General features: G+C 39.3%; 1 protein-coding gene and 1 long non-coding RNA gene across 4 annotated transcripts in view; one reads left to right on the top strand and one right to left on the bottom strand.

Annotated features, from left to right (window-relative positions):
• The window catches only part of Stk3 (serine/threonine kinase 3), a 247264-nt gene that overhangs the window by 88244 nt on the left and 138915 nt on the right, over positions 1–20105 (bottom strand). Inside the window, exons 7-8 of the mRNA XM_059246972.1 lie at positions 17630–17767; positions 5674–5799 (exon numbers count right to left, since the gene is read on the bottom strand). Of these exons, the coding sequence (XP_059102955.1) occupies positions 5674–5799; positions 17630–17767 (264 nt within the window). The remainder of the gene's footprint in view (positions 1–5673; positions 5800–17629; positions 17768–20105) is intronic.
• LOC131896364 (uncharacterized) overlaps positions 967–20105 on the top strand; it is a 34033-nt gene continuing 14894 nt past the window's right edge. For all 3 annotated transcript variants that reach the window (XR_009375441.1, XR_009375442.1, XR_009375440.1), the window contains exon 1: positions 967–1114. This is a non-coding gene — a long non-coding RNA (uncharacterized LOC131896364). The remainder of the gene's footprint in view (positions 1115–20105) is intronic.

Here is a 20105-nt window from a genome sequence, read left to right as displayed (position 1 = left end):
ATGTGCTAATATCTTACAATAATATACAGGAAATAAATTCTTAGGTAACACACCAAATTTTTTGAACCCTGCTAGGAAATGAAAAATGAAAAAAGTATTTGTCATTAAGCATTAGGGATGCTTTAACACAAAAGCTGTGATGTTGGGAATAAGTATGTACTGCAGAAAGCTATCTTTGTAATCTGATTAATTTAAAAACATCTGTACGAAAATTCCAGCACCTCTCAAGACAAGCTGTTTCTAGAATACATGTGGGTCATGCTCACTACATGCTCTCCTTTACACGACCCTAGCTATGAACTTGAGAGCCCCATGCTTCATACTTGCTGAAGCCAGAAGAACAGAAAGGCTATTAGAGGGAGCAGGAGGGAGGAGAACACAGCAGTCATGAGAAGTGGAGGGCGGGCACCAGGACCGAAAGGTCTAAACACGGAAGGGGAACTAAGGTATGGAAGGTGTGTGGGAAGAAGGGAAGGTAACCAAAACTAAGGATAAACAAAAAAACCACAGGGAGACTTACTATGTCATGAGCTTATTAAAAATATAACCATAAAAATAATCTGAAGAGAGGTACCCGCTAAGAATGGGTTGATAAGCCAGGCGGTGGTGGCGCACGCCTTTAATCCCAGCACTCGGGAGGCAGAGCCAGGCAGATCTCTGTGAGTTCGAGGCCAGCCTGGGCTACCAAGTGAGTTCCAAGAAAGGCGCAAAGCTACACAGGAAAACCCTGTCTCGAAAAACCAAAAAAAAAAAAAAAAAAAAAAAGAATGAGTTGATAATGGTCCTCCAAGAACCCATGGGTTCTTAAACAAAACCCCCAGTACAGACATGGGATGCCTCAATATGGACTGTTGGTCGGGGAGCCCCAAAGTTCCCCCAAACAGAACAGGCTGCTGCCACTGCTTGTTACTGTCCACCAGAACTTGACCCTTTGTGAAGAAAGCGCATTCTATGATCACAGCCAAACAGACAGCAAGCTGGAGCTGAGCTGGATGCTTCCTCCACACCAGCTAGTCTTCAAGGTCTAGGAAGGTGCTCTTCGGGCTGCATGGGAAAAGTCACCAACAGGCTAACTCAGCTGTAAACCCTATGGGCCACAATAATGACCTACCAGGTAAGACGTGCCCTACAGTGAAAACAGTACTGTGACTTTGGGGATAACCAACCACTCCACTCGAGAGAACTCATGCCAGGTCTGGTGAACCTGCTCAGAAGCCCTTGACAAAGGGGCCATAGGCCCTAGGGTTAACCTACTACTTGGGTTTTGACAAACAGTCATGTTGCCAAGTGTCTTCTAAATACTCATGTTTATACCCATAGATGACTTATTTGTCCAGTTTTCGTCAGAGAAACAACTTCTTACTCAGTCAGGTAGTAGTTAAAGCAGAGACTCAAAACTAACCAAAGTGATGCTGGAGTTTCAGCCAAATGAAACCCCAAAAGTGTAACAAATCAAAAAGAATCCACAACTGTCATGAGGAAACAAGGTAAGCTGTGACTCACAGTAAGAGGTTATAAAACAACCTTGACTCCACAACTAGAGATGTTAAGATAAGCACAGTCCTGATTAAGATGGCCATTATCCTACAGCTGTTCTCCTTGGTGGGGCAGGCTAAGAAAATACTACTCTAGAACCTAGAACAAGTTGTTTTGTAAGAGAACTGCCACTTGTCCAGAGAAGCTACCATTTCCTCTGCTGCCATCGCTAGATCTCGGTATGAACGGCTCACTTCCTTCCCCTCTGCTTGCTTGTTTTGTAATGCTGCAGAAGTTTACCTTCCTTTCCTGGATGACTTTACAACCCGGCAGAAAAAAGGAGAATGGTACTAAACTCATGGGTACTCAAAAAGGTCTTAATCACTAATACATAAAGTTTTCTATAGATTTACTTACAAAGATATACTAAGTATCACCATATTACAAGTTTAATATTTAAAACTCAAAATAGCTAAGAAATTACTGGCAGGCACATGAAATTGTCATTTAATTAGAATCTCAGGAGCAACACATGGATTTATACTTAGCCTTCTCTGAAACATTTCTAAATCAACAGCAAAGACATGAAAAAGGACACCCATGTGGACAATGAGCCAACATGGGGTAAGAGACATCAGCAAAACAAAACAGAAAGCTAGAAAACAGGTTGGGAGTTAGAAGGCAGTAAGCACAGCCTCAGGAAAGGCCCCTTCACATTCAGAATCTAAGCTCTCAAGAAGAGAAGCAACAAGAAGCAGCAGATTCTGGGCCCAGAGCAATGAAATCCAACGTCATTTACAGTAGGGTTTCACACAGAGCTACAGAGGGCATTTAGTGCTGCTCTCAAATATCACCATGCATCCTATGGAGGCCACAACGGACAATCAGGGAATCACAGCCAACACAAAGGAAAGAGACAAGGCAAGCCCCTCCCCCACCCCGCCAATGACCATGAAAATGTGGCGATCAAGACAAAGGAAGACATCTTGGATATTAAATACTTGATATGAGAAAGCATAAAAAGGTTAATGAGAAGTTTGAGGAAATAGGAAAGGAGAGAGAGAGAGAGAGAGAGAGAGAGAGAGAGAGAGAGAGAGAATGAGATCACTGAAAGTTTAATCAAGTTCAACAAAAAATAAAAGACATTCCGGAGGGAAAGGAAGAGAAGGAATGGAATTACCAAGAAACAATGGCGACGACACAATAATAAATGAATCACACGGCGGCGAAGGCATTTCAGACTGAAAAAGCCAGAGGGCATCACACTATGAGATTTTGAAAAGTCCTACCATGGCATTATCATAACAAGTTTTAAATAGCAGGAATAGTAAGAGTCAGACATTCAACGGCTGAGATATCCAGAATGGCACCCATTTCAGCCTCAGCACATGGGATAAGGACTGAAATCGAGCAAGGCCTTTGACACCAGGAGCAACATTATTTCTAACCCAGAACTCAGCCCTCAGTATATGAAATAGATAAAAACACATATAGAAGGCCTAAAGAAAAAACAAAACCAATGCTGGAGAGTACTATGAAATGCGGCCCATAACAGAAGGAAGTAACAGTGAAGGCATCAACCAAAGCAGCAGACACGGTCAGCCGCCCAGGTGAAGAGAAGGATTCTCCTGGGATGGTGCTGCAGCAAGTCTGAGGACGACAGACTAGAAGTTATGGATAAAGAAAACATGGCATAATAGCTATGGCTCACAGCTCCTGTGTCTAGAAACCAGCAGAACACTAAGAAAAACTCAGTTATCAGAAATAGCATGTAGTCCCACCATTGACACTTGCAAACAAGATTTACTGCCACAGCTCTGTGTGTGCGCCACAGAGGGATTCTCTCCAAGTATGAGCTACTTACAGAGGGAAGAGTAACAAGCAATGAGTTCTCTTAAGGAATTGTAACTTACAGTCAACAATTTCATCTCAGATATAAATATATGTACCCTACTAATTCATTACATCACTTTTCAATAAGTATATTTTTTAAAGGTTTAAGTTACATTTATAAAGGTATCCACTAACACATATGCATTAGGCCACGTAAAAAGTGTTTTAAAATATGGAGCTTGCTGGTGATGGCTACCACTGTTCTGGGTTTTGGGCAGCAAAACAGGCAGCAGCAGCAGCAGCAGCAGCAAAGACATCACACACCTGGCTGTGGTGCAAGAGCACTATGGTGACACTCTGAGTACGCTGCACGCATGCCCAGACACACATGTTGATTGTTACAGCCTGAAAAGCTTGGAGCTTAGGTAGGAAAAAAGTTACCAGAACATTCCCATTGCTTTTCCAGTGTCTCAGTACAATAAAAACAGCCCTTTCTAAGTTAGTGTGAAGCCATACAATATTTCTATGTAGCTGAAAGTGTAAGTAGACAGTCGGATACATTCATAAAAACAAAGATTTGTGCAACTCTGACTTAATGAGGTATTTGTAAGTAATGTTCACCATTTCATTTAATATAAAATTCTTTATCCATTCAATTCCTTATGCTTTAGTTAGTTAGTATTATGACAAAGGAAATATCTGAACTTCAGTGATAAATTACTTATCAAATTTTTAACCTACTTCTAAAGACTACAGATTCTCAGTGGTGCAATCTAGGCTTTACCTTATAAACTCTGTTAGCACTGGTCTTTTCACTTTTAAATAACTGAAGAACCATGCATATAATGGTTGCCTTGTTACGTTGCCAAAATAGTGAGATCTTCCAATACTTATGAACATTCAGACACACACACACACTCAACTCCCTGTATAGTATTTCAATAAACCATACCAACTTCGGTAAAGACACATGGTTCCAAGCCTGATGACCCAAGTTCCATTCCTAAAACCCCACAGCAGAAGGAGAGGACAGACACCTGCAATACTGTCTCTGTCTTCCTTGACCTTGCCATGGCAAGTATTCTCAAATGTGGACATGCACACAAGCTCACTTGCTCACGTGCGCGCGTGCGTGCGCGCGCGCACACACACACACACACACACACACACACACTTGCACAAGTGCACACACACATAATTTTTCTGAAAAATCAGTTGATTTGTTTAAATACTACATGGCAATGAATACTACCTGTGTCCTAATTAGTAAGCTATAAATTGCATCTGCTACATCTTGACTACACAGATAAATTAGCATATTCTAAATGAAAACAAGCCCTGTATGCCTACAATTTTATGCATAAACTTTATCAAACTTTGTATTGATCTGTTTAAAAATGAGTGTAAGTTTTGTGAAAATATCTGACGTTTATAAAACAACACAAGTGCCACTTCAATGACAAACTGGTTTTCCAGTGACATCAGGAGTTGTATAGCTCTGTGAGAAACTGGGATTTCCCCACGAGTCTCATATCAGCAGAAGGAAATGGCTGAATTTGGTACCAGCCAGGGGAGGAACTTGTCTCTGACAACTTGTCAGGACAGACTGAAGCATAGACACTGATGGGCCAGACCACACCTTGACCAACACTGCTTAGATATGACCAACACCTCTTCTCTCTATTCGAACCTAAGACTCATGTCAGGACCCTGGAGATGGACTTGAGTGGGGGAGGTACTTCCTGGAACTCTTTGTTTGCTCTTCTTCCCAGCGTGCTCATTTGGAATCAATTCTCCCTTTTCTGCTTTGTACTACCTGTTTAATTGGCCTATTCACTATCTGTTTACTCCACCTTGATAAGGATGCCAGGGCCCAGGCCCTGACCCTAACCGTTCTGGTTACAATGGCTAGACACTGGTTATTTGTATGCATGCAGGAGCAGAACTGAATCATCTAATTCTATGTGTAATATTTTAGAAAACTACCCACTGTTTTACACAGTGTGAACCATTTTATATTCAATGAATAAAGGATCCATTTCTCCAGATATTCAGCAGCACTCACTATTTTCACAGCATAGCTGATAGCCAGTTAAAGAAAATTACAGATGGTAAGACACAAACTGTCCAAGTCAAGATAAAACGCCCCTGTAAAGTCTTGCTGTGTCAACTTTATATTCCACTAACCACTGATTCTCACAACACCAGAAAAGGACAGCAAAAGAAATACTTTAAGGATTTAATAAATGCCTCACTTGTGTAATGAATTAGTAAGAGCTATCAAAAGATTATAAGAAACAAAATAAAATTACGTGAAAGTGGCCCAGCTGACCTACAGTCTCAATTCAGAGACTAATTACGAACCGAATTTTCTTCCTCCTCTCCCAGCTCCCGCTGCTGCTCTTGGTGTCTTTTGGCTTTGATTTCCATGGCTTCCGTGATCAGGTCTCTCAGTATTGACACAGGCTTTGCATTCTTGATAAAATGATGCTACAAAGGCAAAGTTAAATGGTATGAATTCAGATTTTTTTTCAATTATAGCCAACAAATACTAAAACACACGTAACTGGTAACCAGCGTCACAAGTTTCAATAATACTTTATACAACTAATGTTAATTATGAAAATAGCCTTTTGTTTGCTTTAGGAAAAATGTTTTGATTCCACTTGTTTAAAAAAAAAATCTAAGCATACACATAAAAATATACTCCTATTAATAATATACTCCTAATAATAATGACCTTAAAGATATAATTGTTAAAAGAAAGTGGGCATTAGGTGGTAAAAGTTTTCAAATATTTAAAGCAGATTAATGATTACAGGTAAAAATAAACTAATTTTGGCACTTATAAAAAATGTAATTAACCTTAATAATCCGATGGTTACTTTTACATCATCACTATTCTGTTATATCTTGAATTATTTAGTTGCTTACAGGGTAGACAGAAAAATAACTTCCTAACTCCCGCCTCATTTCAATCTATTGCCTCTTTCTTTACTTCCCTCATCTAGCTAAGAAATGACAACATTCTCTATTATTTTATAAGCTGTGCACTTTAATAAGCAAAAGGAAAGCCATCAGAACAGACTAGAACTTTTTAATTACATCTTAAAATGTGTGTGTGTGTGTATGTGTGTGTGTGTGTGTATGCGTGTATGCACATGTGGAGTCAGCTCTCTCTTTCTTTCTACTATGTGGGTCCCAAGGATTTAAACCAGGTCATCATTCCTGGCAGCAAGGGCCTGCACTAGCTAAGTTACCCCATCAGCCTTGAGTAGACCTAAACTCTTCACTAAGGAGAAGAGCATGAGAGACAGCAGAAGAAATATATGGGACAGATAAACTTATGTTTTTGAGGTAATACTGCAGCTTCAAAATGCAATGCTCATAATTATTTGCCAGTATATATAATCAGAGGAAAACAACCTTGTTTATTTTAATAAAGTCTAATAGAACACACAAAAAAGTACAGAGACAACTAGCCAAACTAGTAGACCAATAGCTGAGGAGTCCCCATGGTACAGGACTAGGCCCTCTGGATAGGCGAGACAGTTGTTTAGCTTAAACTGTTTAGGGGGTCCCTAGGCAGTAGGGACTGGGACCCGTCCCTAGTGCATGAGCAGGCTTTTTGGAGCCTAGTGCCTATGGTGAGACCTTGGTGCAGGGAGGAGGGGCTTGGACCTGCCTCAACTGAATGTACCAGGCTCTGCTGACTCCCCATGGGAGACCTTGACTTGGAGGAGGTGGGAATCGGGGGTGGGGTGGGGGGAAGGCTGGGGGGCAGGAGGAGGAAGAATCTGTGGTTGGTATGTAAAATGAATAGAAAAATCTCTTAATAATGTTAAAAAAGGAAAAAATGGGAAACATTTTTACAATAGAAAAAAATTAATTCAGATAAAAAAATCTAGTGATGAAGAAATTATAGATACTTGGAAGGGGTTTTAAAATGGTAAACAAATTATTTGATAAAACTATCAAGAAAAAAACTGTCAAGTAAGGGAAAAAACAACTGTAAGTATGAATCTTACCATCATTTCAAAGTCCTAGGATTGATTACAAAGAATCAATTCTTTATCGCAGTTAAAGATTCCATCAGGCAAATGATGCTCTACTGACAAATCCCCAAAGAGTTCTGCTGTACCCTGGACCTGCACCAGCTGCTGTGCAAAGCTCTATATCTCTCGCCCTCCTCCCCGGCTGGTTGGGATGGCCTGGCTAAGTTTTTGCTGTGAATTCGAACCCCTGTGCTATGTGCCACCTCTTAGGCAGAACAACCATAAGTACTGAGCATATACTTCTCTGTGACCACCTCCTCCTGTGCCACAGGGTACTTGTGATAACTTCCAGCAACTACAAGAGAAAGGGGAGTGTGCAGACAATAAGGACCACCCAAGAAAGGAGGAAAAGGATCAAAAAAATGTTCACTGCCCTTCAGGAATTTACTACCTAAGATTAGGAAGACAAATCCACAGTCACAATTTAATTACGACATACGAGTTCCATTCACAATGGTTTAGCACAAGCTCCACTTAAAGAGGTGTAGAAACAAGCTGGGGTATGACTCAATGGCCGACTGCGAGTGTGGCATACCCTGGGTCCTGGGTTCAGTTCACAGCAGCACCTCTCTGCCCCATAAGACATGGTGCTGTGGGGTAATGCCCTTCTACACTGGTTTAATAAAATGCTGATAGGCCAGTAGCTAGGCAGGAAGTATAGGCAGGCTGAGCAGATGAGGAGAATTCTGGGAAGAGGAAGGGCAGAGTGAGGAGTTGCCAGCCAGACACAGAGGAAACAAGATGACAAGGCAGAACTGAGAAAAGGAACCAAGCCACATGGCTAAACATAAATAAGAATTATGGGTTAATTTAAGTGTAAGAGATAGTCAGTAATGAGCCTGAGCCAATGGCCAAGCAGTTATAATTAATATAAGCTTCTGAGTGATTATTTCATAAGCAGACTGTGGGACTGCAGGGCCGGGCGGGACCAGAGAAAACTTTCAAATACAACAAAGTATTCACAATATGAAGAAAACACAAAAAGATACAAAAATGAAGATGTATGAATAGAAGAACTTAGTGGAAGATTTGTGTAGTCCAGTCAACAACATTACTTCAGTGTTCTTTGAGCCTGGATAGGATTAACAGCCAGGCAATTGGGATAAAAGCTTAGGATGAAAAGCCTGGATTTTTATCTGAGAACAGGCTTTAATAAACAAATAAGAGAATAACATATAGGGAAATGTTGATACCATAATTTTGCAATGCAATTCAGTAATGAAATGCAGTGGCAGGACACAAGTAAAAATCACTGAGAGCCTGAGGTACAAAATGCAGTTGCCAAAATAGAGAATAAATAAATCTGATGGGAAATGAGAATGATTTGGTGGCAACAAAATATGAGTCAAACAAAAAGAGTAAAATAGAAGGAAGAATTAAATAACATGATGGTTAAACTTTTCAGATTCTGGAGCCCTTTGGATTTTAAATGCTTTAATTAGGGATGTTCAACTTGAAAGTCACATATCTATCCAGATCCAAACAATGAAATCTGAACACTCCTGGTCCTTAGCATCTTAGGTGGGGGACATCCAACCAGTGTAAACAGAACTATAAGAACAGAACCAACAGAATTATAGCTGCTGTGGGATGTATGGCAAATGTGTTGCTAATTAATCAATAAAACACTGATTGGCCATTGGCTAGGCAGGAAGTATAGGCGGGGCAAGGAGGAGAATAAAGCTGGGAAGTGGAAGGCTGAGTCAGAGAGACACTGCCAGCTGCCATGATGACAACCAGCATGTGAAGATGCCGCCGGTAAGCCACGAGCCATGTGGCAAGGCATAGATTAATGGAAATGGATTAATTTAAGCTATAAGAACAGTTAGCAAGAAGCCTGCCACGGCCATACAGTTTGAAAGCAACATAAGTCTCTGTGTTTACTTGGTCGGGTCTGAGAGGCTGTGGGACTGGCAGGTGATAGAGATTTATCCTGACTGTGGGCCAGGCAGGAAAACTCCAGCTACAAATGGCGCCCAACGTGGGGCAAGAGTTTCCACCTAAAAACTGAGAAAAAAGATTCTAAAACGGAGCTAAAACCAGCTTCCTAATTGTCTCTCTCAAATGAGCGGCAGCTGCCAGTTGGAGCTACTGGCGGGAATGAGGCCTCTGCAAATGGCACATTAAGCTGCATGATGGATTTAGACTTTGCAGATACAAAACAAAAAAAGAGGTTTCTGGACTACACGCTGCTTGGATAAAAGCATAGACCCATGATAGCTCCCAGAGCTGATGGTAAACGTAGCCATGTTGGGAAGCTGAGATGGGCGGAGCCAGCAGCCACAGCTGCTGCAGTTTAAGGCAATAGATTCACAATAAAACAGATTCAGATATAATAGTTTACAATATGTAAAATATACGTAGGCTTGAAAGAGACAAAAAAGATGGTATATACAGTTATAGAAACAAATACATAATTTAAAAAAATAAAGTCTTTAAAGAGACAATAAAATTAATATAAAAAATAAGCCACGTAAAAATGGATATTACACAGAGAATCTGGATTATGTTGTCTTTGGGATTTTTAACTGCAAAAAAACATTTGATTATAAAAGCTGTTGAGTTATGCCAAAATATATATTTTAAAGATATCTTGACTTCAAAATTTGGATATAAGGATATGTTACTTTGGAAAGGAGTCTCTGCTTTTGTTCCCACAGAAAGCCAAAGGCTATGGATTTGTTCCAGATTAAGATACATCAGGTTTGACCAGCCAAGACCCCCTAAAAGGTCTCCGATGACACCATGGCCCAGATGATCCAACATCCAGAACGGTTTGAAGGCATCTGGCTCAGACGATACAGCCTCATGGACTATTCCATAATCCTAAAATTTCCTTTGTTTCCCCATAAGATACAACGCCCCCTTCCAACAGGAAGTAATAAGAGAAGCTACGTCCAAATTCCCAAATTATATGTAATTTTACTTTGTTAAGGTTAAAACCTTCCTTCTTGAAAAAAAAAAAAGGGGGGAAGTGCTGTGGGATGTATGGCAAATGTGTTGCTAATTAATCAATAAAACACTGATTGGCCGTTGGCTAGGCAGGAAGTATAGGTGGGGCAAGGAGGAGAATAAAGCTGGGAAGTGGAAGGCTGAGTCAGAGAGACACTGCCAGCTGCCATGATGACAACCAGCATGTGAAGATGCCGCCGGTAAGCCACGAGCCATGTGGCAAGGCATAGATTAATGGAAATGGATTAATTTAAGCTATAAGAACAGTTAGCAAGAAGCCTGCCACGGCCATACAGTTTGAAAGCAACATAAGTCTCTGTGTTTACTTGGTCGGGTCTGAGAGGCTATGGGACTGGCAGATGATAGAGATTTATCCTGACTGTGGTCCAGGCAGGAAAACTCCAGCTACATATAGCCTTCAAAAAAGGTATGAAAATCTCAACCTGGACTATACCTTGTTAGCCATATCTCAGTTCCAAAGTGTATCTTAACTTTGTGTCATTTATTATAAATTCACAACAATGCTCTGCTTAGAGCTAAATGTCTGAACCTCAAACATCTCCATCTGTCCAGTTCCACGTGTGTTCCTGCTTTCTCTGTAACTGATCTTACATACAACTGTGGCCCACAGAGAGGAAATGGTGGGCCAGGCATGGAGGCATACCTGTAATCACAGGGGGCTGGTGAGTTCAAGGATAACCTGGGTGCTACATAGAAAGTCACCATGTCACACACTTGCACACAGTAGAGAAAGAAAAAGAAACAGGGGAAAACCACCTTGAAAAATTAAAGTGGTAGTTGAAGACCAGTACCATATTATTTGAGTTGAGCATTCTGTGTAGTGAGAGATGAAGTTCTATCATACACATTGGCACATTTTTAAATAAACGTTTTTTTAAAAAATGCAGAGGTGTAACATTGAAATTGTAAAGCAACATTTAAACAAGTGCAGAAAAAAACAGGGTAGTAAAAAGAAAGCACAGCAACTGTCATGAATAAGGCATTAGCATACGATTACATGCCACTGTAAAGCAATAGAGCAAATTCCCATTTACTTTTAAATCCTAAGGCAAAAATTCATGGGTTCAATAGTTCAAGTACATGCTTCTTACATGAGATGATACATTCGTACTAAGTACATCTCACTCATGTTTCTTGTAAGAGGCATACTAAAAGAACTTGGGTTAAAGATAAGCAATGATGGGTGACAGTTGTGTAGCTTGGTTTGTTTGTGGGGCCCCTAGCAGTGGGACCAGGATTTGTCCCTGGCCCATGAGCTGGCTCTTTGGACCTATTCTCTATGGTGGGATGCCTTGCTCAACCTTGATGTAGTGGGGAGGAGCTTGGTCCTGTCTCAGCTTGATATGCCATGCTTTGTTGACTCCCATGGGAGGCCTTACCCTTTCTGATGAATGGAGGAAGTGGGTAGGAAAAAGCAGAGGGAGGGACGGGGAGGAGAGAAGGGAGGGAAAACTGTGGTTGGTATGTAAAATAAATAAAATTAAATTTAAAAAAGGATAAGCAATGAAATACTGGCCAAATATAAAGTGTTACAAATGATATGATCAAAAAGAACACAACACAAAGAAGAAAAGTAAAACACTATGTATATTAATAAAGCACATAGTATAAAAATCATATTTTGCTAAATGCCTAGAATGCCTACATGGCTTTAAGTATGAGAAGAGAATGAATAAAACAAGACTACACCTAAAATTGGGGTAGAATATACGAGGAAACTTGCACATTTTGGGGAAGCATGGAATTAAACTAAATCTTCACCACAGAAATGTCAAAATTAATTCCAAATAGATTAGGGAATTAAGTACTTTTTAAAACTGGAAACATGAAAACACTACAGAATAATGTAAGGATATTCAAATATTAATTTAATGCTACTAGATGACAACAAGATGATATGAATAGACATAATTTAGAATGAGATGTGGGCCATTTATATGAAGAGTGTTTTTTAAAAATACTTCAAAAGAATAAGATGAAAATACCAAATTCTAAAAGGAAATGAAGTTCTGCTGTCTCTAAATTAAAAAATTAAACCAAAAGTGGATAAAGAACTTACCTAAGCTAATAAAAGAACAGAAATTACCTTTAAATCAATCTATCATACTCTTTCTTTTTAAAAATGTATCGAATTTTTGAGAATTTCATATGTAAGTGCTATATTTATATCATTTCCCCCCTTGTCCCTCTAATTCCTCCCATATTCCTAAATCTTTTTCAATTTTATGGCCTCATTTTCTTTAATTATTGATACACACACATTTGTAAATACAGCCTGCTGAGTTCATTTAGTGTTGCTCATACATGTCTATCTATTTAAGGCTGGCTTTAACTATTATAGACATATACACACACACATTTGTAAATACAGCCTGCTGAGTTCATTTAGTGTTGCTCATACATGTCTATCTATTTAAGGCTGGCTTTAACTATTATAGACATATACACACACACATTTGTAAATACAGCCTGCTGAGTTATTTAGTGTTGCTCATATATGTCTATCTATTTAAGGCTGGCCACTTAGGACTGGATAAACTATGGGGGCTCACCCCTGGAGAAGAGTGATTCTCCCTTTCTCAGCAGTCATTAAATGCCTATACCTATTAATCTGGGGTTGTGAGATCCCCCTCCACCTTGGCATACCATAAGCACCAATGATCACACTCTTCAAAGCCTTTGTCCCTGTAAAAGTGTTGTCTCAAGCCACACAGCCAGAAAACAGATAACCTAGTTAGACACAGATTTCGACAGCAGCCATTCTACTAGGGGCAAACAGCGCAGAGGACACTATAGCATCGTCTCCACTAGCACATTGGTGGGGAATTTAGACTTCTGTTCCCCTCAACTGTCCAGGTTTTCAACTGAGATGATACCAAAAAAGACCGATTGCTAACACAGGAGATTCATCTCCACAAAGTAAAGTACCCCATCCTCAAATGGAAAGTGTCAGTAAAGACTATGTGAGAGCCTGGACTTAGAGCTTTACCAGGTGGTAATAAGACATGCCACTCCCTTCCCGTTGGGGCAGGGTCACACTGATCACCACTATTTGGCTATGATGAGGCCACAAGTATCAGTATAGGCCACTGGAGGAATCTGAGCATGCTCTCACCCTTAGCAAAGATCAACATGCCCTTCCTGAAATGTCAAAGGAGACCAAGGAAGGAATTTGGACTTCTACCTTCTGCAATCAATAAGATGGTAACCCTCTACCCCCTGAAACAGCGAATGAGGATGCTTGCTGTAACACTGGATTTAAATGAAGGCCCAGGTGAAGCTCAGTAGTAGAATGGCAGCTAGCATTTGTGAAACGCTGGATTTGATCTCAAGAACTGAGAATTTTTAAAAAAATTAAAAATATATAAAGCAGGACTGGTGGCACAGACCTATATAATTCCAGCTATTTGGAAAACAGATGCAGGAGATTCACAAGTTCAGGTCTGTCTGAGTTATAGAGTAAATTCGGGGACCACATAAACAACTTAGTGAACAACTGTCTCAAAATAAAAAAGAAGCAAAAGGGCTAGAAGTACAGCTCAGGGTAGAGTGCTTGCCTAGCCCCACCTTTAGTCTCTACCATGAAAATAGACAGATGTCAGACAGACAGACAGACAGATAAGATAGATTACTGACAGATAGATCCCTGCTAGCAAGCTAGTTAGATGATTGATAGATACATAGATAGATAGATAGATAGATAGATAGATAGATAGATAGATAGATAGACAGATAGATAGACAGATAGGATGGACAGACGGGCGTACGGATGGACGGACAGAATCTAGAGTCCAATAGCATGACTGTGGTGGTTTGAAAGAAAATGGCCCCCAAAGGGTGTGGCAGTATTAGGAGGTGTGGCCTTGTTGGAGGAAGTGTGTCACTGTGGGGGCAGGCTATGAGGTCTCTTCTCAAGTTTCACTCAGTGACAGTCAATTGACTTCCTGTTGCCTACAAGATGTAGCACTCTCAGCTCCAGCACCACGTCTGCCTGCAGGCTATCATACTCTCCATCCTTAAGACAATAGATGAACCTCTGAAACTCTAAGTGAGCCACCCTCAGTGAAATGTTTTTCTTTATAAGAGTTGCTGTGGTCATGGTGTCTCTTCACAGCAATAGAAACCCTAAGACAATGATACTTTAAACGTCCAGTTTTGAACTGAAAAAAAAAATGTTGGATCATACCAACGACCAAGAAAAATCTCAATTTAAACAGGAAAAATACAATCAACAGACCCTAACAACAGGATGACATGGACATTATAAAATCAGAGAGTAATAAACATGCTTGTAAATGAAAGAAAAAGTAGAATATCTTACTCAGAAGACATAAAAAAGATACATGAAAAAGTTTACAACTGGAAAATATAGTAACTGAAATAAATAACTAGATCAATAGGTTGAAGAACAAAACCAAGACAGAAAAGAATCCACGATCTAGACAAGGAGACAAGAAAAGACGTGGAGTACAGAAAAGAGGGAGTAAGACAGACTCGGGCCCTGGGGATCTGTTGGACTGAAATAGAGGATCTGATGCTGTGTCAATAAATAAGAAACAAGATGAGGCTGAAAACATATTTGAAAAAATTTCATAATTTGTTGGAGAGGGCTTAAAGTAACAGGTTCTAGAAGCTATATCAAACCTGGCCCCAAAATAGAAGAAATTAGTGGACAGCATGGAGTAAACATCCAAATGAAACATCTCCTAAGTCTCTGGAGCCCATGGACATTGCCTGTGGTCCTTCCACAACAGGAACACATGGGGTCCCTAACTACATATTCTCAAGTGATGCAAGAAAACGAACTGCCAGCCCATAATATTACTAAGAGAATCACCAAAACTTCTAAAAGTGTAGTTAACATAGTTCTGTAGACAAGGGAAATGATGTAAGGAAGACAAACAGAAAGAACAAAAGCAGGGTTAGTATGGAATATCTCTTCTTGTAAGTGCCTCAATAATGTTCTACCTTTAAAGCGGTACTACAGAACTGATATGTCAACTAAAGAGGGCATACCCAAGGTAATTATACCATGATGGAGGGTCAGAGAGCAAAATAAAGGTCTCCTCCATCTCACCTCAACTGGTAAGAGTGAGTCATAAGTACCATGTTCCAGTCAAGCCCGGGGCGGACTCAAGCAGTGGCAGAGCTCAGTTAACCTACCATTCCTGCAGAAAGTCAGAGGAATGCAGAGAAGGGCTTAGGCCTGGTAAGTGTTAGTGTTTAGACCAGGAACCTACATAGAAGAGAACCAGCCCCACAAGTTGTCCCTAGACCTCTACATGTGTGCTGTGGCTCACACATATCCCCACCCCACATACAGTAAGTAAACTTAATTAAAATCTTTTGAAAAGAATGGGGCTAGAACAAATGGAATCTGTCCAGAATAATCACGGCTTACTACGGTATCTTCAGTGAGTCATTTAATTTTTCTGGGCTATAATAGCCTTCTCCACAAAAATAAGGACTTATACTGACATATTTTAAGTGTTTCCATCCTTTCTAACTTAAAAACAAAGATTTTTTTCCCCCTAGAAGGAAAAGCTAGGAATAAATCAGTTTATCTTGAAAGAAAACAGATCAGTCCCCCAAACACATTTTCACCATCAGATTTTAAGGCACTTGTTTTACTTTTTCTGCTTTTTTTCAGACCTTCCTTTCTATCATTTCTTTTGTGTTGGATCATCCACATGTTTATTATGATAAGGACACCAAGATTTGTTTGTTTAATATTTTCTTGGAAAGTTAATAATCTTTAAAAATAAATGCTTTACCCAACTGTTTTTCAATTTTTATTATGGAAAAATATACCTAAATAAAATTTACTATCTCTTAAAATTTTTTAATTTAAAAAATATTTTATTTTGTTACATTTTTTTTATTTAATGTGAAGTATGTGCAGATTAGGGGACCACTTATGAGAGTTGGTCTTCTCTTTCTACCACGTGGGTCCTCATCAGCCTTCTTCCTTTAATTTCTAAATTAATTTACTTACTGGGGGGCATTGCATGGGTGTGCTGCAGCACACACAGGGATGTGGAGAATGAATTTTGGGGAATCTGTTCTCTCCTTCCACCATGGCTGTCCCACTGGCCCGCACATGCCCTTACATACTGAGAGTTATCTCATTGGCCCAAATTTGCCATCTTAATCATTAACTAATTAATTTTTAAAATAATATTTGAACATAACTCAAAACTCAAAAAAAATCTGCATCCCATTCCTGCCTCTTACCCTTACAATGACCTGCCCAAGGAGTCGCTGAATAACTAGTTGTCTTTATGGCACGTGTGTGTGTGTGTGTGTGTGTGTGTGTGTGTGTGTGTGTGTTTCCTAATAACTCCTTTTGATGGACCACATTAATATATAATTTCACACAGGGTTAATATTTCAGAACAAACTGTTAAAATGAAATTGCTGTTACAAAGTATATACATATTTTTAAAAATAGATACTGCAATACTGACTTCATGAAGAATGAGCCATATGTATAATTTTCAAAAAATATAAACATTACAGAGCATTTTATGGAGCCTTCAATCAATTTTATTTTATTTTTAATAGTAGCTCAGGGATTTTTGTTTTGTTTTTTTTTTTTACAGGAACTGTTGCTTGTCCTTTAACAGTAAGAAGTATCTGAAAATTATCAAATTTGTTAATGAGAGACACACTGTGAGGCATACTGTAGACACACTGTGAAGCCCACTTATTAGTTGAGAGTTCTGAGGCAATTCTGTTGAGGAAAAAAAGTTCCACAAACTTACTTACTACAAGTATTCATTATGTTATTTCTTTTTGCTTTAAATTTCATAGATTTTTAAAAAGCCTCTTGGTGTTCTGGATACAAAGTTTATTTATAGTAGGGATACTAAAACTTCCCTTAGGTGATCTTGTAACTAGTGTTTATAAGATGTAATATTTTCAAGGAGTTCAGGGATCTTGGATTTACGTATATTACATATATTGGAGGAGCACAAAGTCCAGGGAGAGAGGCCGAGTCCATGGAAAGCCTTTAGAAATAAACCTGCAGAGACAAGAACTCCAGGGAGAGAGGCCGAGTCCATGAAAAGCCTTTAGAAATAAACCTGCAGAGACAAGAACTCCAGGGAGGAGAGAATGGAAAAAGCAAGAACATGAACTGGGAAGAGACGTAAGACAAAGAAAATGCAGAGGAGCTCAACACATGCACCCCAATGCACAGTTCAAGTCTTTAGAGGGAGGTCAAGAGACTGCAGCGCTGGCTGGCCAGCATCGGGAAGCTGCAGAAGTCATCCCTCTGTGTCGGCACTGACCTGTAACAGCTGCGTTGCCGTGGCTCTCTGCTCAGGACTCTTCACTAAGCACTTCTTAACAAAATCGGTGAAGTCGTCAGACCAGAGCTCAGGCTTCCTGAATGTTGGTGGCGGGTTTGTGGGAATCATAAAAATAGCCTGGTGCAGATAAAACATCCAAAAGACACAGTAAGAACCCGGAGAACAACCAAAGAAGTAAGTTCCTATCTTCTCGTCAGATTCTAAATCTCAAAAATAAGTACAGGAATCCCCATGAGATTGCAATTCAGGAACCAAGTCCATCTGCTGCTAATGTAATCACTTCCCATTAGCTCCTGCTACTTGAACAGTAGCTCACTGAGCACATCATTTATTTTATCATGATTTTTGAATCTACCTCCAAAGGAGACACATTTATAGCCTTTTACCAAAGACATCCCCTTTCAAAGACACATTTCCAAATCTTGCTACTGTGTGTGCGCCAGACTTACTTCCTATTTCAGTTTTAAAAGGCCAGCAGTAATCTAATCTGCATCTTTTACCAAATCATTTAAGCATAAACAAAATTACTACTGTGATTTGAATACTAGATTGTCAAGATTCTAAATGAAAAGGTTTTAAAATATAATACTTCAATTCATCAGAAATAGGTTAAGTGCTAAATATTTAACAGCTACAATAATACATTCAGATAGTTCCAAATTGAAAAGCTATAAAAAGTTTCCTTCTCACAGCCTGTTAGCCATTGCTTCCAAGTTCTATGCCAGAAAATGAAACCAAACTGAAACAAACGTGTAATATACTCAATAAATAATAACACATGCTATATATTATTTATAGCATGCCCTACATGCTATAAAAGGACAAGAGGCAAACAGCAGTAACAAAAATTTTGTGAAATAAAATGAATTATAACTGGTAATAACTACTCATATTTAGTATGTAAATTTATATAATTATACAATTAACACCATAGATGAGATGACAGAAGGCCTTTTAACAACTATAAATATCCACATTCAGCATATAATCATGGGCCTGTTAAACAGAGAGAAATTGACAGGCAGCACCCTAAAATTCTCCCTTTCTAAGTCTGAGAGTTCTTTCCCTTTTGAGAATGCATCTCTACACCTTGCCATCTGGCTTTAGATGGGCCTCTTCTTTTATATGCAAATTTAATGTGTATTAAGTTATGCCCATTTTCTTTTATGCATAAAAAAGACAGGGGTAGTAATACTATAAATTATAACATTTTATTATTAAAGAGAATTAAAAATATTTATGGCAAAACTTCTGTCCATATATGGGAAAAAGATCACAACTACAGAGTTATACAGATAACATTCTACTATATCAATTTTAATGTATTCCTTACATAAGACAGAACTTCTACTGTCCTCTGAATTTTTATTAATTGGCAAAAAGGCATATATAAGTGTCTTGAAATCATTCACAGTAGAAGATATACAACAGGATATTTACTTCAACCCTTTCATTTTACAGAATAATAACCTAAAGTTTAGACAAGTTAAGAGTTAAAAATAAAATTGCAGATTTACAAACAAGGCTGACATTTAAAACATCAGAAAAGCACCATAATGCTTCTAGTTTTCAACAAGCAAAGCTGATTATTAAATCTAAAATGAAAATCCATCTAAGAAGATATAAGACATGCCAAATGGTGATGCTACTACAGTCAGTAAGCAGATCTGCCAAGTCTTTCCTCCTTGGCGGGAAGAAAGCATGAACAAGCTTTGGAAGGCAGTGAGTGGGCGGCAGAAGAGAGGGCTTAGACTTACTGCAGTCCCAACTGTAACAGTTAAACTGAAGTTAGTCAGCCATGAGAAAGAGTACTGACATCAGCATCTTCTCAGCAAACAGCATCAGGGAGACTAGTTATGCACATGAGAAAGAAATGAAGTTCAGGCTACAATGAAATTCACAATTATCAAGGACTTAGCCCTGAGCGCTAAAACCATAAAACTGTAAGAAGGAAACATATGAGGAAAATGTCATGACAATTAATTTGGCAACGACTTCTTGTATGGAACAAAAGTTCAGGCAATAAAAGAAAAACTAAGTAAGGTGGACTTGACAGAAACTTAAGGCTTTGTGCATCAAAGGACACCATCCCAAGAGCTAAAAGGCAGTCCAGAGGAAAGACTTACAGAGAGACAAGTGGAAGCTGGAAAGCATAAAAGATCAATTTTAAAGTAAAGGACTTAAACATTTCTGCAAAGAAGAAACAAAAATGCTAATAAGCACATGGAAGACATTCATCAATAGTCATTAGGAAAAGGCAAAGCCAACCACTAAGATGCAGTACTTTGACCTCACCAGGATAGCTACTAGAGAGAGGAAAGGGGGAAGGAAGGAGAGAGGGCAGAGTCAACAGAAGGGCACCCTCAGAAATGGTAAAGCTGGGACTGGAGACATGGCTCAGAATTTAATTCTTGCAGGGGGCCCATGTAAAAGTCCCAGCACCCACATGGTGGCT

This window comes from Peromyscus eremicus, chromosome 20 (genome assembly GCF_949786415.1).
Source record: "Peromyscus eremicus chromosome 20, PerEre_H2_v1, whole genome shotgun sequence".
Classification (NCBI taxonomy): domain Eukaryota; kingdom Metazoa; phylum Chordata; class Mammalia; order Rodentia; family Cricetidae; genus Peromyscus; species Peromyscus eremicus.
This window is presented reverse-complemented; position numbering and strand designations above follow the sequence as displayed.